The 17,429-nt window shown below is 41.2% G+C and overlaps 1 protein-coding gene across 1 annotated transcript in view; it reads right to left on the reverse strand.

Moving 5' to 3' along the window:
• The window catches only part of neb (nebulin), a 109,993-nt gene that overhangs the window by 64,241 nt on the left and 28,323 nt on the right, over nt 1-17,429 (reverse strand). Inside the window, exons 29-68 of the mRNA XM_079218401.1 lie at nt 17,073-17,384; nt 16,768-16,974; nt 16,548-16,652; nt 16,340-16,447; nt 15,923-16,234; nt 15,576-15,782; nt 15,376-15,480; nt 15,180-15,287; nt 14,774-15,085; nt 14,457-14,663; nt 14,272-14,376; nt 13,919-14,026; nt 13,492-13,803; nt 13,159-13,365; nt 12,958-13,062; nt 11,089-11,196; nt 10,661-10,972; nt 10,345-10,548; nt 9,935-10,039; nt 9,691-9,798; nt 9,104-9,415; nt 8,788-8,991; nt 8,535-8,639; nt 8,316-8,423; nt 7,911-8,222; nt 7,595-7,798; nt 5,862-5,966; nt 5,660-5,767; nt 5,255-5,566; nt 4,949-5,152; nt 4,715-4,819; nt 4,497-4,604; nt 2,533-2,844; nt 2,244-2,447; nt 2,060-2,164; nt 1,854-1,961; nt 1,457-1,768; nt 1,157-1,360; nt 463-567; nt 17-124 (exon numbers count right to left, since the gene is read on the reverse strand). Coding sequence (XP_079074527.1) covers nt 17-124; nt 463-567; nt 1,157-1,360; nt 1,457-1,768; nt 1,854-1,961; nt 2,060-2,164; nt 2,244-2,447; nt 2,533-2,844; nt 4,497-4,604; nt 4,715-4,819; nt 4,949-5,152; nt 5,255-5,566; nt 5,660-5,767; nt 5,862-5,966; nt 7,595-7,798; nt 7,911-8,222; nt 8,316-8,423; nt 8,535-8,639; nt 8,788-8,991; nt 9,104-9,415; nt 9,691-9,798; nt 9,935-10,039; nt 10,345-10,548; nt 10,661-10,972; nt 11,089-11,196; nt 12,958-13,062; nt 13,159-13,365; nt 13,492-13,803; nt 13,919-14,026; nt 14,272-14,376; nt 14,457-14,663; nt 14,774-15,085; nt 15,180-15,287; nt 15,376-15,480; nt 15,576-15,782; nt 15,923-16,234; nt 16,340-16,447; nt 16,548-16,652; nt 16,768-16,974; nt 17,073-17,384 — 7,302 coding nt within the window. The remainder of the gene's footprint in view (nt 1-16; nt 125-462; nt 568-1,156; nt 1,361-1,456; nt 1,769-1,853; nt 1,962-2,059; nt 2,165-2,243; nt 2,448-2,532; nt 2,845-4,496; nt 4,605-4,714; nt 4,820-4,948; nt 5,153-5,254; nt 5,567-5,659; nt 5,768-5,861; nt 5,967-7,594; nt 7,799-7,910; nt 8,223-8,315; nt 8,424-8,534; nt 8,640-8,787; nt 8,992-9,103; nt 9,416-9,690; nt 9,799-9,934; nt 10,040-10,344; nt 10,549-10,660; nt 10,973-11,088; nt 11,197-12,957; nt 13,063-13,158; nt 13,366-13,491; nt 13,804-13,918; nt 14,027-14,271; nt 14,377-14,456; nt 14,664-14,773; nt 15,086-15,179; nt 15,288-15,375; nt 15,481-15,575; nt 15,783-15,922; nt 16,235-16,339; nt 16,448-16,547; nt 16,653-16,767; nt 16,975-17,072; nt 17,385-17,429) is intronic.

Below are 17,429 nucleotides of genomic sequence, written 5' to 3' on the forward strand. Positions count from 1 at the left end.
TGAGGTTCAGACTCACGTCGCTGATGATGTCTCGGGAGGCCCTGGCTGCCAAAACAGAAATTGCATCTTTGGGGAGGTAGTAGCCTTTGCTTATGGTGTCCATATAGCCTTCACGGTATTGTTTCTGGGGGAAAGGAATGATACAGTTAGGGTGTCTGATATATATATATATATATATATATATATATATATATATATATATATATATATATATATATACATATATATATATATATGTATATATATATATATATATATATATATATATATATATATATATATATATATATATATACATAGACGCCATACAAAATACTAAACAATTTCATTTACAACAGATGTGATTAAAAGGTCAACAATTATATGTCAAAGCAATTCATTCTGCAAACTTTAGAACAATTAAGTGATTACTATCAAGCTAACGCATTTGTGATAGTTGTACATGAGGAGCGACTGCGTTACCTGACTGGTGTTGATTTTGTTCTGCTTGGCCAGGATGATCTCCGGCGTGTCCGGCATGATGTGGAGGTTGATCTTGTCCGTCTCCCAGGCGGAAGTGTACGCTTTCTGCAAACAGCACATGAACACGGTTTAGTGAGACGTGACTTATGATATCTGAAAATATCATGAAGCAAACAGAGCTTTGACTCAAACAAGTTCTGTTCTTTGAGGTTAAACAATGGAAAAAAAAATATATATAAATACTGAAAAACCAATTGGTTTCCTTTTTCATTGCTTTAATTGCATACAATAAAAATAATTCGTCAAAACTAAACCCATTCAGTGTATTTACGTGTCATATTACATTCTGGATTTTTCAGCCCCTGTCCTGGAAATAGAATGTCAACCGTCTTGAAGTCAGTGAAAACCATCAAAAATTCTGAATATTATCCTTTTACTTTGTTGTTGTCATCTAAAGTGGTTACTTGCATGAACCCACCTAATTCAAACGATAAAGGAATGTAAAGATTATTTAAATATTTGCTTTGATAAAGCTAAACATCTCCTTCAAACAGCTGGATTTATTAAAGTTTTAATTGGACAAAATTACATTTGAACACATGATGAAAACAAGTTTCTTAAGGAATGGTTTATTACTTTAAAACTAAAATAACAACGAAAACTAAATGAATGAATGAAATAGCATTGAATATACCTTGTCCATGATGTGGGCGTTGGCCTGAGCCAGGGCATAAGGCATGTCACTTGTCTTGGCAGTGAATGTGAAGTTTCTTGGGTGCTGACGGTACTTAATCTCGCTCAGGATCTCGGACGCTTTCTTGGCTTTTTCCACATCGACTGAACCGATTGGCACCCAACCTGTTCCCTTGAGCCACTGCAAGTCGGCCTTGTAAACAGCCTACAGATCACAGCGGGAGGGAAAAACATTGAGTTCTCTTTCGGAAAAAAAAACATACTTTTCGCAAACGCATTCTGATGAATTTGTATGACGCACGTCGCTCTGCAGGTCGTAGGCCTTCCTGGCCTGGACCACGTCGGTGGAGTCCGGCAGGCAGGTCCAGTTGTGCAGATGAGTTCTGTAGTTGAAGTCGTTGACTTGGATCTGGCACTTCTTGGCCAGCTCAAGATTCAGCATGTCCACCGGCAGGTTGAACTTGGTCTTGGACTTGTTGAAGTCCTTCTTGTACAGGGCGTCGCTGGCGATCTTGGCAGAGTTCAACGCCAGAACGATCAGAGGGTCGTCGTGGACGCTGAGGGCTCCGATGTGGTGGCCCACCTGCTTGCGGTACCCTGTCTTGTACTTGTACTGTGTAGAGAGAAAGAGTGAAGTGATTCACAGAATATGGCACAATAAGTCACTATCAGAGAGAAGTCATTGATATGCTACGTACGTCGCTGATGATTTCTCTTCCACGTTTGGCGGCAATGATAGAGACAGCGTCGGACTTCATGTCATAGCCCTTCCTAAACATCTCCTCAACACCTTGCCTGTATATTTTCTGGAAGAGAAAGAAAGAAAAAAGTTCAATCATGAAAATGACATATAACGCTGATATTTTCTGACATGGATGTGTAATACCCAAAACAGAGCACGTACCTTGCTGATGTTGTAAGCGTTAGCTTTGGAGAGCACAATCTCAGGTAAGTCAGGGATCACGTGGTTCTTCACCTTGTCAGCCTCCCAAGCAGCGACATAGTTTCTCTGTGGTGAGAAACACAAGTTGTAAACACCAGGAAAAGATGGAACCAGAATCATAAACGAGGGATGTGACATTCTTTACCTTGTTGATGGTTTGAGCATTTGTTTTGGCCAAGACCATGGAAAGGCAACTCATGTCAGTTGTAAATTTCTGTGTGTCTGGTTTCAGCTTGTAGAGATGGTCACTGAGGATCTTTGCAGCATTCTTGGCCTTCAACACACCAAGTGAGCCAATGGGGATCCATCCTACGCCCACGATCTCATCCAAGTCGGCTTTGTAGACGGCCTGTTGGGAAAAGCATTGAAACACATCAGCGATAAGTCCATGAAGGCATGTTGAGACATGTTGAACGTGTCGAACGAGGGCTCACATCACTCTGCAGATTGTAGGCCTTTCTGGCCTGGACCACGTCGGTGGAGTCTGGCAGACAAGTCCAGTTGTGGAGGTGAGTGGTGTAGTTGGCGTGGTTGACTTGTTTCTGGCACTTCTTGGCCAGTTCAAGACTCATCAAGTCCACCGGCAGGTTGAACTTGGTCTTGGACTTGTTGAAGTCCTTCTTGTACAGGACGTCGCTGGCGATCTTGCCTGAGTTCATCGCCAGCATGATCAGAGGGTCGTCCTGGACGCTGAGGGCTCCGATGTGGTGGCCCACCTGCTTACGGTACCCCGTCTTGTACTTGTACTGATGGCATCAGCAGAACATGTTTTAGTTACAAATAGAAAGACCCTCACATTATGTCTAATACCAGTGTGTCAATCGTGGGGCTGTACCAAATGATTGTTTTATTTTATTAATACAGTTTTAAATGGAATATATGATTTTGTGTTACTGTGGTTATATAGCTTAAATGTAATTTATAGTACTGTTAGATGTGTTGCTAGAGCGTCAAAATAATACAGGTGCAGGAGAGAAAACAGTTCTTACTATAGTAAAATTGTTTTTTTTTTACAAGTTGTGAATTATGGAAAGGATAATTTTTTCAATCCATTTTCGAGGAAGAGAAGGCGGTCTTTACACCAGTGGTGGCCGTCAGGGCCAGCTAAGCCTTCTCTGCTGGCCTAAACAGAATCACAAAATTATAGCTATTTTATAATTTAATTGTTTTTCACAAATACACAACATGTATTCAAATGTTTTCCCCCGATTAGCTTATTTTCTCATTGCACAGCTCCTGTCTTACTCTGTTGCTCTGCTTCCAGCTTGCAGTGCCTGAAGCTTTTTTTAAGGAGAGCTTTCATCCAATCATATTTCACCTCTATGTCTCTTAATCTGCTAAAGTCAGTTTCAAACTGTTTTTTGCAGATTAAAGTACACGGAGAGTGGATGTTATCGTTGATTGTCATAGTCTTCAACCAATCAGATCTTTAGTTTGACATGTGGGCGTATTCTTTGACGTGCAGCGCCTGCATGCTGGCACTGGACGTGTGATTGGTCAGTGGGCCAGCGTGACTTCTGTAAACACAACAGAAAGCTAGCTAGCTGCTAGCAGAACTCAGTAGGAGCAAGAAGAGTTCAGGCTGAAACATAAGAGAAGTTAGGACATTTTTAATGTTTTGCTTGGTGTAGTTTTTTTAACACTCAATGGCTGAAGGAGGAGAAACGGACTTGGTGGCGGATTTACTAAATGGAGAAGGAGCTGGTACTGGAACTGAACAACCGCGTCATTGAACTGTTTAACAAAGAGAGGAGGATGGACTTTGTCTTTAAGTGAACAGCATGGGGTGAGTGAACTGCTGTTTGTGTCACTGTTTTGTTTTTACATCTGCACCTGGGCGTGGAGCCGGGGCTGGTCCCGCTACCCGGGAGCTAGCGGCTGCAGCTAACGCTGACAACTCTTTTTATTTTTGTGCTGAATTTTCAGTGTTGTTTACTTGAGCTCAAATAGTGCACCCGGCCGCAACAGCTGCAGGGCAGGGTTCCCTCAGTGTCAGCCTGTTTTCCATTGCGCCCCATCCGGTGAGCGTGGTGGCGAATTTTTCCTTCTGGACTCGTTCTCTTGAGTGTGCAGTGTTTTAGTGCCGCAGTTTTGTTGGATTGTTTTGTCATGTTTTGTTATAACTAAATGTGATGTGTTCTTGTTGATGTGGACAACATGTATTGTCCGTTAATGACGTTGCATCCCGTCATCATGTTATGTAAACTATATCAGGCGGCACAGAAGGCCCAGATCGAAAATGCATGGCCCGCCACTGCGTTCCACTCCATATTTTTGTAACACATTAATAATAATAATAACCACGTCTCAATATTTAGGCTTCGGCGCTTCGAATTATTTAATACAGCCCCAGTCAATCAAATATAAACAGATATTTGATACAGTACGAGTCACTTACATCACTGATGATGTCCCTGGAGGCCTTAGCAGCCTTGACAGACACTGCATCACTTGGGAGGTAATAGCCTTTGTTGATGGTGGCCTCAAAACCTTGTCTGTACAGTTTCTGAAATGTAGAACATACTTTTTATGAATACTTTTGTTCACTGTTTTAACAAATGGAGGTCTAATCATGGCCCTTCAGTCCAGAGAGCTTCAGGCGTCCACAAACCCAACCTTGCTCATGTTGATAGCGTTCTGCTGAGAGAGGATGATCTCAGGGGTATCAGGGTTGATGTGCAGATTGGTCTTGTCATTCTCCCACGCCTCGGTGTAAAGACGCTGGAACAAAACACAAATATGTATCGTGTTACTTGATGGTATCAATCTAAGGGATCTCCATTGCAACGCAAGGTGGTCACTATGGAATACAAAACCTTGAATTTTACCAACAAAACTACGAACTCTAACCTTGTTCATGGTCAAAGCGTTATTCTTTGCAAGTACGATATTCATGGCATCTGTGGTGCTGGTGAAGGGGAAAGTGTAGGGTTGCTGGCGGTATTTCCTCTCACTCAAGGCGTCTGCAGCCTTCTTGGCTTTCTCCACCTCAATTGAGCCAATGGGGACCCAGCCCGTGCCCTGGAGCCACTTCAGGTCAGCTTTGTAGACAGCCTATGAGGCGCAGTGACGCAAAATTACTTTCCTGACATACTTGGTAGCATTAACATAGAATGGAAGAATAAGCAAAACAAATTAGCAGGGATTCATACTCACGTCACTCTGTATGTCATAAGCACGTCTGGCCTGGACGACATCAGTGGAGTCTGGCAGACAAGTCCAGTTGTGGAGGCGAGTGGTGTAGGCGGTGTGGTTGACCTGGATCTGGTTCTTCTTGGCCAGTTCAAAGGCCATCATGTCCACGGGCAGGTTGAACTTGGTCTTGGACTTGTTGAAGTCCTTCTTGTACAGGGCGTCGCTGGCGATCTTGGCTGAGTTCAGAGCCAGAACGAGCAGAGGGTCGTCCTGGACGCAGCGAGCCCCGATGTGGTGGCCCACCTGCTTACGGTACCCTGCGTGGTACTTGTACTGGAGTAAAAAAAAAAAAAAAGAAATACATAGATTAGTTGTTGCAGCCCTACTTGTCACTTTTTATTTTATTAACTCAAATGAAACACTTACATCACTGGCAATGTCCGTGGAAGCCCTCGCTGCTTTGACAGAAACGGCATCGTTGCGCATATCATAGCCCTTCTTCTTGGAGTCTTCATTTGCCTGTTTATACTTTTTCTGTACACAAACACAATCATCCAAGAGGTGTTCAGTATATCAAGCTATCATTGGAAGTTGAAGTACCACCATAATTATTAAATTCTCCACTTACCAAGCTGTAGTTGACATTGTTGGCTTTGGCTAGAAGAACATCCATAGCGTCGGGCATGATGTGGATATTTGACTTCTGATTCTCCCAGGCTTCAATGTATGATTTCTGTTGTCGTAGAAAAACAACAACATGAAAATGTAATTACATTTTTAGGATTAAGTAAATTCCTTATCATACAAATAAGTAGTCAATAGACTTGTCTGACATGATACAAAACTGTTATCTGAATATGATTTTGTTGAGGATTGGGTTATGCAAAATACGAGCTCTTTCTCTTTTCTTTTCTAAGTTCTTTTCATTTTCTCTTTATGCATTATAACTACATATGCATTATAACTACATTGTTTTGAGTGAAATAGTTTTTTATCACGATGCATTATAACTAAATAGTTTTGAGTGAAATAGTTGTTATCACGTTGCATTATGCTAATTGTTTTGAGTGAAATTGTCTTCCATCACGCTTAATACTGTAGTACATTCCTGTTTAATATGACATTTATATATCACATGACACAGGTCTAAATATGGCCATAAGTAGATCCTGTGCCTTGCAGCTGACCTTTGTGTTTTTTTTAATCTGTATTCTTGTAGCTGTGGCCACAAACACTGTTGAACGTGTGATCAGATTCAGGGCATGTTGAACCACAGACACCAATTAATCACAATGTCTCAAGTACACGTAATCTGTCTGACACCTGTTCAGTGTAACACGACCCCATGACCCCCAGACAGCATCGGCAGGTCCCACCTGTCAAATCTGCGTACAAGGCGCCAGTTACTCCCACTAAAATGCTTTAAGGATACATAAATCTGCCTGACACTTGTCTTGAAGTTGCTCTGAAACGGTAACTACAAACTCTTTTGAACGTGTGACCGAAGTCAAAAGCATGTTGTAATCACACGCACCTGCTACTCGGTCACTCCCATTATGTCTCGATAGGGATCTTCCCATACACTTGCCTATATATACTGTGATAAACTGGGCACTCTTCAGTTCCTCTTGGGCTCTGTCCCTCAGATGGAACCACTCAGTTTGAGAAATCAAACTGAGATTTTCCCATATTGTAATTACTGGTAACTGCTTCTAAGCGCTGAGGGGAATCCCCCCTAAACAAAAAAGAAGCGGTTGATGAATTACAATGTACCTTTTACTCTTGTAGCTTTTTAAAACATATAATACTGGTGAACTGACTCTTAGCTACTGAGGGGATTTTCTCCAAGTAAAGAAAAAGACTCAGTTATGGTACTGTGTGTATAATAGCTTTTGTTGAAATAAAATGTATACTCTCAAGTAAGAGTGTAGAACTCTACTCAATGGGTCCTCCCGTTTAATGGAATAAGATAACCTCCAGGTTTTTCGAGACGAAGAAGGTAACACCGGGCCGAGGCCATTGACCAGGGAACACAACCCAACACGATCCTGCCTTGTTTCCAGATCCAGACAAATGTAAGTAATCGTTTGGGTTGCAATGTGTAAAACGATTCATCTTCCTTTCCTATTAGAGGAAACAGTTCGGTGGAGACTTGGCTCAATAGTACAGGTAGGCCACGGGGAAACCGAACGAATGGGGTTTTTAACATCCGTTATTGTCTCTATAAATTGTAATCGAAAGCAAACTGAGAGGGAAACCTCAGGGTTCTAAAATGGGCCATCCTTACATGGCTGGCGTAAGAAGTAGGCGCTCCCCCTAAGTTCTGACCAGGTCAGGGCCGGTCCCGTTACAATTTCATACCTTGTTCATAACCTGAGCGTTGGCCTTAGCCAACACCATGGGCATGTCTTCGGTGGTGATTTTGAATTTGTAGTTGCTCGGGGGTTGACGATACTTTCTCTCATTCAGGACCTCGCCAGCTTTCTTCGCCTTCTCAACATCCACTGAACCGATCGGCACCCATCCGATACCCTGCATCATCTTCAGATCCTCCTTGTAAATATTCTGGACCAAACAGAAAGAGTTTATTATGGGGTGAGATGCACCAAAACCTTAAAAATGTAAATGCATAAATATGAGAATTTCCTCCAATACAAACTCAAGGATTCATACTCACGTCACTCTGTATGTCATAAGCACGTCTGGCCTGGACGACATCAGTGGAGTCTGGCAGACAAGTCCAGTTGTGGAGGCGAGTGGTGTAGTGGGCGTGGTTGACCTGGATCTGGTTCTTCTTGGCCAGTTCAAAGGCCATCATGTCCACGGGCAGGTTGAACTTGGTCTTGGACTTGTTGAAGTCCTTCTTGTACAGGGCGTCGCTGGCGATCTTGGCTGAGTTCAGAGCCAGAACGAGCAGAGGGTCGTCCTGGACGCAGCGAGCCCCGATGTGGTGGCCCACCTGCTTACGGTACCCTGCGTGGTACTTGTACTGGAGTAAAAAAAAAAAGAAATAAATACATAGATTAGTTGTTGCAGTCCTACTTGTCACTTTTTATTTTATTAACGTAAATGAAACACTTACATCACTGGCAATGTCTGTGGAAGCCCTCGCTGCTTTGACAGAAACGGCATCGTTGCGCATATCATAGCCCTTCTTCTTGGAGTCTTCATTTGCCTGTCTATACTTTTTCTGTACACAAACACAATCATCCAAGAGACGTTCAGTATATCAATCCACCATTGGAAGTAATCCACAAATACAAGTTGAAGTACCACCATAATTATTAAATTCTCCACTAACCAAGCTGTAGTTGACATTGTTGGCTTTGGCTAGAAGAACATCCATAGCGTCAGGCATGATGTGGATATTTGACTTCTGATTCTCCCAGGCTTCAATGTATGATTTCTGCAGTCATATAAAAACAACGATATGAGAGCTTATTCACATTATGTACTCTGCAAGTTAGCATTTTTTCATGAGAAAAGAAATAGTTCAACGGAGTCATTTTGTCTTATTAATACCTACTTCTCTTCGAGGATTCATAATTTCATACCTTGTTCATAACTTGAGCGTTGGCCTTAGCCAACACCATGGGCATGTCTTCAGTAGTGATTTTGAATTTGTAGTTGCTCGGGGGTTGACGATACTTTCTCTCATTCAGGACCTCGCCAGCTTTCTTCACCTTCTCAACATCCACTGAACCTATCGGCACCCATCCGATACCCTGCATCATCTTTAGATCCTCCTTGTAAATATTCTGGACCAAACAGAAAGGGTTTATTATGGGGTGAGATGCACCAAAACCTTAAAAATGTACATTCATAAACATGAGAACTTCCTCCAATATAAACTCAAGGATTCATACTCACGTCACTCTGTATGTCATAAGCACGTCTGGCCTGGACGACATCAGTGGAGTCTGGCAGACAAGTCCAGTTGTGGAGGCGAGTGGTGTAGTGCGCGTGGTTGACCTGGATCTGGTTCTTCTTGGCCAGTTCAAAGGCCATCATGTCCACGGGCAGGTTGAACTTGGTCTTGGACTTGTTGAAGTCCTTCTTGTACAGGGCGTCGCTGGCGATCTTGGCTGAGTTCAGAGCCAGAACGAGCAGAGGGTCGTCCTGGACGCAGCGAGCCCCGATGTGGTGGCCCACCTGCTTACGGTACCCTGCGTGGTACTTGTACTGCAAATGAGGAACAAAGCAACCGAAGAAATCATTTACGATTGCTGTAAAGCAATAATAACAGCAGCAATATTGTTTTCAGACTTTACCTCACATAATTTAGTGTACTTTAAGCATGTGATCATGCAGTAAATGACATTCGTAACAATAAACCACAAAACTATGGATACTCTGCTAATACAATGCAATGATATTAAAACGTCATGGCATGTTTAGACCCTTTTTTAAATTATTATTTGTGCTAATTGCAAAAAGTGGAAATAAAAGTATTTTACGTCGCTGGCAATGTCCCTGTTAGCCCTGGCTGCAAGGATGGAAATGGCATCATTACGCAGGTCATATCCTTTCTTCTTGGCGTCTTCATTCGCCTGCTTGTACATTTTCTGTATAAAACAGGGGGGAAAAGTATGAAAAACATTCAAGCATCTTCTGAAAAATGGCACAGTAATATTAAGTACGTTGCTTCAAAAGCTTTAACAACAATTTCACTTATTTTCTAAATGTTTGAGAAGGACTCACCAGACTGTAGTTGGATTTGTTTGCTTTGGCCAGTTGAACATCCATGGCATCAGGCATGAGATGAATGGTTGTCTTGTCTTTCTCCCAGGCTTGAATGTAAGCTTGCTGTAATATAAATAATAATAATAATAATAATAAACTTAATTTGTAACGCAACTTTCAAAAAAGAAATGCAACACAAGGTGATTCTTTTAATAGATGAAAATAGTCTTATAATTAAATTAAAAACAGGGAAAATAAGACAAAAATAAGAACAAACAGAATTCATAAAATGCATAACTTAAGATGGAAAATAAAACCCACTGAATAATAATATAAAAACCCATATTTTCAGCCTGCACATAAATATCAATAAACACTGCGGTAGCATCAAAAGGTCTCCATTCGTGTTTTAAGTATTCGCGAAATACCTTGTTCATAACTTGAGCGTTGGCCTTAGCCAACACCAGGGGCATGTCTTCAGTGGTGATTTTGAATTTGTAGTTGCTCGGGGGTTGACGATACTTTCTCTCATTCAGGACCTCGCCAGCTTTCTTCGCCTTCTCAACATCCAATGAACCTATCGGCACCCATCCGACACCCTGCATCATCTTCAGATCCTCCTTGTAAATATTCTGGACCAAACAGAAAGAGTTTATTATGGGGTGAGATGCACCAAAACCTTAAAAATGTAGATGCATAAACATGAGAACTTCCTCCAATATAAACTCAAAGATTCATACTCACGTCACTCTGTATGTCATAAGCACGTCTGGCCTGGACGACATCAGTGGAGTCTGGCAGACAAGTCCAGTTGTGGAGGCGAGTGGTGTAGTGGCTGTGATTGACCTGGATCTGGTTCTTCTTGGCCAGTTCAAAGGCCATCATGTCCACGGGCAGGTTGAACTTGGTCTTGGACTTGTTGAAGTCCTTCTTGTACAGGGCGTCGCTGGCGATCTTGGCGGAGTTCAGAGCCAGAACGAGCAAAGGGTCGTCCTGGACGCAGCGAGCCCCGATGTGGTGGCCCACCTGCTTACGGTACCCTGCGTGGTACTTGTACTAAAAAAAAAGGAAGTGTGAGAGTTTTCATAACCACAATTCTGTTGAGGGAAGAAGCATAATAAAAATGATATACAAAAGGTAGAGTATTTTAAAATAAACACAGAGCCACTTACATCACTAGCAATAGCAGTGGAGGCTTTGGCAGCCAGGACTGCAATGGCATCACCACGGACATTATGGCCCTTCTTCTTGGACAGCTCATGGTCCAATTTGTACAGTTTCTAAAGAGAGAGGAGAATAAAAACATGGCACATTATTTGATGGTTATACTACCTTGTTAAATGGACAATAATTACTTTTTAAAGCATCTCTAAACATTATTTAGATAGATAGTTAATATATTGCAAATGGTTAATAAAGACTCTGTAGAGCATATATACAAATTATTGAGATGTATAATTAATATATTGTTAAATAGTTAGTAAATATTTTGTAACGCATCTATACATAGTTAACACCTTGTTAAATGTTTAAAAAAATACCAATTTCTAAACATTATTTAGATAGATAGTTAACATATTGTTAAATGTTTTTTAATACTTTGTAAAGCATCTATAAACATTATTTAGATGATAGTTAATACCTTGTTAAATGGTTAATAAATACGTTGTAAAGGATCTATACAATTATTTTAAATAGATAGTTAATACATTGTTAAATGGTTTATAGATACTTTGTAAAGCATCTATAAACATTATTTAGATAAATAGTTAATACATTATTAAATGTTAAATAAATACTTGTTAAGCATCGATAAACAATTGATAGATAGTTAATATATTGTTAAATGGTTAATACATTATTTGCTAAGCATCTATAAACATTATTTAAATAGTTAATAAATTGTTAAATGGTTAATCCATTTTTTACAAAGCATATATACACTTTATTTAGATGGATAGTTAATATATTGTTTAATGGTTAATGCATTATTTGTAAAGCATCAATTAACATTATTTAGATAGTTAATACCGTGTTAAATGTTTAATAAATACTTTGTTAAGCATTGATAAACATTATTTAGATAGATAGTTCATATATTGTTAAATGGTTAATACATTATTTGTGAAGCATCAATAAACAATATTTAGATAGATAGTTAATACCTTGTTAAATTTATATCAACTCCAATGACACAATTTGTAATTAATAAACAAATTATTTCACATTACAAAAACAAATGTCAAATGTTTAATAAATACATTGTTAGTCATCGATAAACATTATTTAGATAGATGGTTAATACATTGTTAAATAGTTAATACATTATTTGTAAAGCATCGATAAACTTTATTTAGATAGATAGTTAATATATTGTTAAATGCTTTTTTAATACTTTGTAAAGCATCTATAAACAGTATTTAGATGATAGTTAATACCTTGTTAAATGGTTAATAAATACGTTGTAAAGGATCTATACAATTGTTTAAAAATAGATAGTTAATACATTGTTAAATGGTTTATAGATACTTTGTAAAGCATCTATAAACATTATTTAGATATATAGTTAATACATTATTCAATTTTAAATAAATACTTGTTAAGCATCTATAAACATTATTTAAATAGATAGTTAATAAATTGTTAAATGGTTCATAAATGTTTTATAAAGTATCTATATACTTTATTTCGATGAATAGTTAATATATTGTTTCATGGTTAATACATTATTTGTAAAGCATTTATAAACATTATTTAGATAATTAACACCTTGTTAAATGTTTAATAAATACTTTGTTAAGCATCGATAAACATTATTTAGATAGATAGCTAAAATATTGTTAAATTTGTATCAACTCCAATGACACAATTTGTAATAATAAACAAATTGTGGCAGTGAAATATATATTTACTGAATTGCAATTGACTATTAATATAACATTTATTAATGATGGTTAGTTTGTTTTCTTCACTTACAAATCATGTAGAGCTGAAATCATTGTGTGAAAATGATGTGGGGAAATGAAGTTATCACACTGTACCTCACTGACGTTCTTATTGTTTCCTCGAGCAAGAACAATGCCCATTGCATCAGGCATGATGTGGATCGAAGTCTTGTCTTTCTCCCAGGCGGTGGTGTAAGATTGCTAAAAACATAAATGTAGTTGATGGCTTTATATCTTAAACATAAATGCCAGAGAAGAGATATTTGTGTAATTTCCCCAGCTATTCATATCCAGTACCTTATTCATTATCTGGTTGTTGGCAGTGGCCAGTGTCAGATCCATGGAGTGCATGTCCTTGGTGAATTTGAAGTTGTGCGCAGGTTGACGGTATCGGGGTTCACTGAAGATCTTTCCAGCTAATTTTGCTTTCTCAACATCCAACGATCCAATAGGGACCCATCCTATTCCCTTCTGGAAGCTGTCATAATCACTTTTGTACTGGTTCTGAGGGAGAATAGCAACAGTTGTCAATCACATTGCAGCACAGTAATGTAGAGCTTTGGATTTTTTGGTTTTAAAATCTACAAATAAATGTAAATTTAAGATGATTAAGTCAGAGTCTCTGCATACATCACTGGCGATTAACTGCATGTTACGAGCCAGTTGCAGGTTCAGGGCATCAGGCAGGAGAGAGTAACTGTGCTGGATCTTCCGGTATCCGGCCATAGTCTGAGCAGCAGAGGCCTGCTTGGCGTGCACCACGCTCATCATGTCCACTGGGGAGTGGTACTTCAGCTTGGCCTTGTTGTAGTCCTTCTTGTAGTTCTTTTCGCTCTGCATCTTTGCCACCGCCATGTAGTGAACCAGCAGGGGGTCGTCCTGGATGCTGCGGTGGCCGACGTGGTGGCCTCTGGCCTTCTCGTAAGCCAGCTTGTACTTGTACTGTGACGGCAAATATGTCCTTTGTCATGCACAGATACTGTACTCTTATACATCATGAATTTTAGCAGTATGTTTGGAAACAAATTGACATACAGGATGTTTTTTTGTAACTTACATCACTGGCAATGGTGGTACCGGACTTGGCAGCCAAAATTGCGATGGCGTCTCCTCTGAGGTGGTAGCCTTTGTTGGCCATCGCCATAACACCGGCTTTGTAAAGTTTCTGTCAGTGACATAAACATGTGTTTACATTAACAAACTCAATCCCAATCAACCACATACAATACGTTATATTTTCCCCATTACAGGGTATTTTTGGGGGAGTTTTTTCTTTTTCGATGTGAGGGTCCAAGGACAGAGGATATCTATCACATGCTGTAAAGCCCTCTGAAGCAAATTTGTGAATTGAGATATTGGGCTATACAACTGAAACTGAATTGCTTCATAAGTTTCATACATGCCCCTTACATTGCTCATGTTGAGGGCGTTAGCTTTGGCCAGGACGATCTCCGGAGCATCTGGCATGACGTGGATTGTCAGTTTGTCCTTCTCCCAAGCTGACGTGTATGCTTTCTGTAAATAAAGACATTGTTGTAAACAATACTAACTTGTCTTTGTCCATGCACTATAGAGTTCAGTTAAACATGCTGCACCTTGTTCATGATCTGGTTGTTGGCAGTCGCCAGAGTCAAGTCCATGGAGTCCATCAGCTTTTTGAACTTGAAGGTGGATGGATGAGTGCGGTACTGATTGTTGCTCTGAATCTGACCGCCAAGTTTAGCAGTCTCAACTCCTATTGAGCCAATGGGGACCCATCCGGTACCTCTGATGTAGTTGTTCCATTCAGACTTGTAGTCACACTGAGACAGAAATCAAATAAATGAGACATTGAGGTGATGCTCAATGTCAATTAGCTCCTTAAACCGATGCAATAAAAAAGACACAATTCATTGATAAAACTGTCACTCACGTCACTCGTCTGGACGTTCACTTTGCGGCACCGCTCCAGGTTCATGGCATCAGGCAGGAGAGAGTAACTGTGCTGGATCTTCCGGTATCCGGCCATAGTCTGAGCAGCAGAGGCCTGCTTGGCGTGCACCACGCTCATCATGTCCACTGGGGAGTGGTACTTCAGCTTGGCCTTGTTGTAGTCCTTCTTGTAGTTCTTTTCGCTCTGCATCTTTGCCACCGCCATGTAGTGGACCAGCAGGGGGTCGTCCTGGATGCTGCGGTGGCCGACGTGGTGGCCTCTGGCCTTCTCGTAAGCCAGCTTGTACTTGTACTGTGACGGTGAATAAATACACGTTTACCATGTACGATGGGTTGTAGTAGATTCACTTCTTGATTTTGGTTCGGGAATTTTATTTTCAACTTACATTACTGGCAATGGTGGTCCCGAGCTTGGCGGCCACGATTGAGATGGCGTCCGCTTTGAGGTTGTGACCCTTATTGGTCATGGCCACAACACCGGCTTTGTAAAGTTTCTGTGAAAACAAATAAATCCATATGAATAAAATAAAAGTAAAAACATTAGCCACATAAATACGTTTGCAATGTAACTTAACGCCTTACATTGCTCATGTTGAGGGCGTTAGCTTTGGCCAGGACGATCTCCGGAGCATCTGGCATGACGTGGATTGTCAGTTTGTCCTTCTCCCAAGCTGACGTGTATGCTTTCTGTAAATAAAGACACCAGAAAAAACAAACCAATGATGACGCTTATGAACAAGTAAGGAATATTTTCTGACCCCTACACTATACACATGCTGCACCTTGTTCATGATCTGGTTGTTGGCAGTCGCCAGAGTCAAGTCCATGGAGTCCATCAGCTTTTTGAACTTGAAGGTGGATGGATGAGTGCGGTACCGATTGTTGCTCTGAATCTGACCGCCAAGTTTAGCAGTCTCAACTCCTATTGAGCCAATGGGGACCCATCCGGTACCTCTGATGTAGTTGTTCCATTCAGACTTGTAGTCGCACTGAGAAAGAAATCAAATAAATGAGACATTGAGTTGATGCTCAATGCCGATTAGCTCCTTAAGCCGTTTGCACAAATGTGAAAATGCAACGTAGATGCAATAAAAAAAAGACACAATTCATTGATAAAACTGTCACTCACGTCACTCGTCTGGACGTTCACTTTGCGGCACCGCTCCAGGTTCATGGCATCAGGCAGGAGAGAGTAACTGTGCTGGATCTTCCGGTATCCGGCCATAGTCTGAGCAGCAGAGGCGTGCTTGGCTTGCACCACGCTCATCATGTCCACTGGGGAGTGGTACTTCAGCTTGGCCTTGTTGTAGTCCTTCTTGTAGTTCTTTTCGCTCTGCATCTTCGCCACCGCCATGTAGTGAACCAGCAGGGGGTCGTCCTGGATGCTGCGGAAGCCGACGTGGTGGCCTCTGGCCTTCTCGTATTCTTTCTTGTATTGCACCTGCAAGAAAAAACAAGTAAGTTTCCTGTAGATGACTGTTTTGGCTAAATTGGAAAAGAAAGAGCTGAATACATTCATTGTCGGGTGGATTTATGATTGACATACATTGCTGGCAATATGTCTCCCTTGCTTGGCGTGCAGGATGGAAATAGCATCAGGCCTCATGTCGTATCCCTTGGCGATAACTTCCAGCCACTTGTGCTTGTAGTGACTCTGTGGATAAACAGCAGTTACCACAATGTTTTGAGGCTCATCTACACGTGGAAATTCAGGAATACGACTTTGATCTTTAATAAATACACTGGGCTCTGACCTTGCTAAGCGTCTGGGCGTTGAATTTAGCCTGAAGGAACTCGGGGCTGTCAGCTGGCAGATGGTAGGTGTGCACGAACTTCTCGCCAGAAGCTCTGTACGAAGCCTGGAGGGAGGCGAAAAGAACAGTGAAACCTGTGAATCCTTGTTCTTGTAGAAGGAGTTTTAACCCGACATGCATCAATATTTCAACACGTTTCTAAGAGATGCAACAGTCTCACGTTGTCCAGGCTCTTGGTGTTGGCCAGAGCCAGAGCCGTGTTCATGGCGTCAGTCTTGCTGGTGAATTTGAGGGTACTGGGATGCTGGCGGTAGCCTCGCTCAGCCAGCGCGGCTCTGGCAACTTTGGCCTTCTCAACGTCCAGAGAACCGATCGGGACCCAACCCACGCCGCGACTGTAGTTGTTGTAGTCGGACTTGTAGACAATCTGAGTGTTTGAAAAAGAAAAGTGTGTTAACTGTCGTCGCTGTTGTGCTGCTGTGTAATACCATAATATATATATATTTATATATATATAATACATACGTCGCTCTGAATCTCCATCATGCTGCGACAGCGCTGCAGGTTCAGGGCATCAGGCAGGAGATAGTAACTGTGCTGGATCTTCCGGTATCCGGCCATAGTCTGAACAGCAGAGGCCTGCTTGGCTTGCACCACGCTCATCATGTCCACTGGGGAGTGGTACTTCAGCTTGGCCTTGTTGTAGTCCTTCTTGTAGTTCTTTTCGCTCTGCATCTTCGCCACCGCCATGTAGTGAACCAGCAGGGGGTCGTCCTGGATGCTGCGGTGGCCGACGTGGTGGCCTCTGGCCTTCTCGTAAGCCAGCTTGTACTTGTACTGTGTAAAGGAAACACATTGCATAGCATGGTAAAAGGGGGAAAT

Source organism: Taurulus bubalis, assembly GCF_910589615.1.
Source record: "Taurulus bubalis genome assembly, chromosome: 1".
Taxonomy (NCBI): domain Eukaryota; kingdom Metazoa; phylum Chordata; class Actinopteri; order Perciformes; family Cottidae; genus Taurulus; species Taurulus bubalis.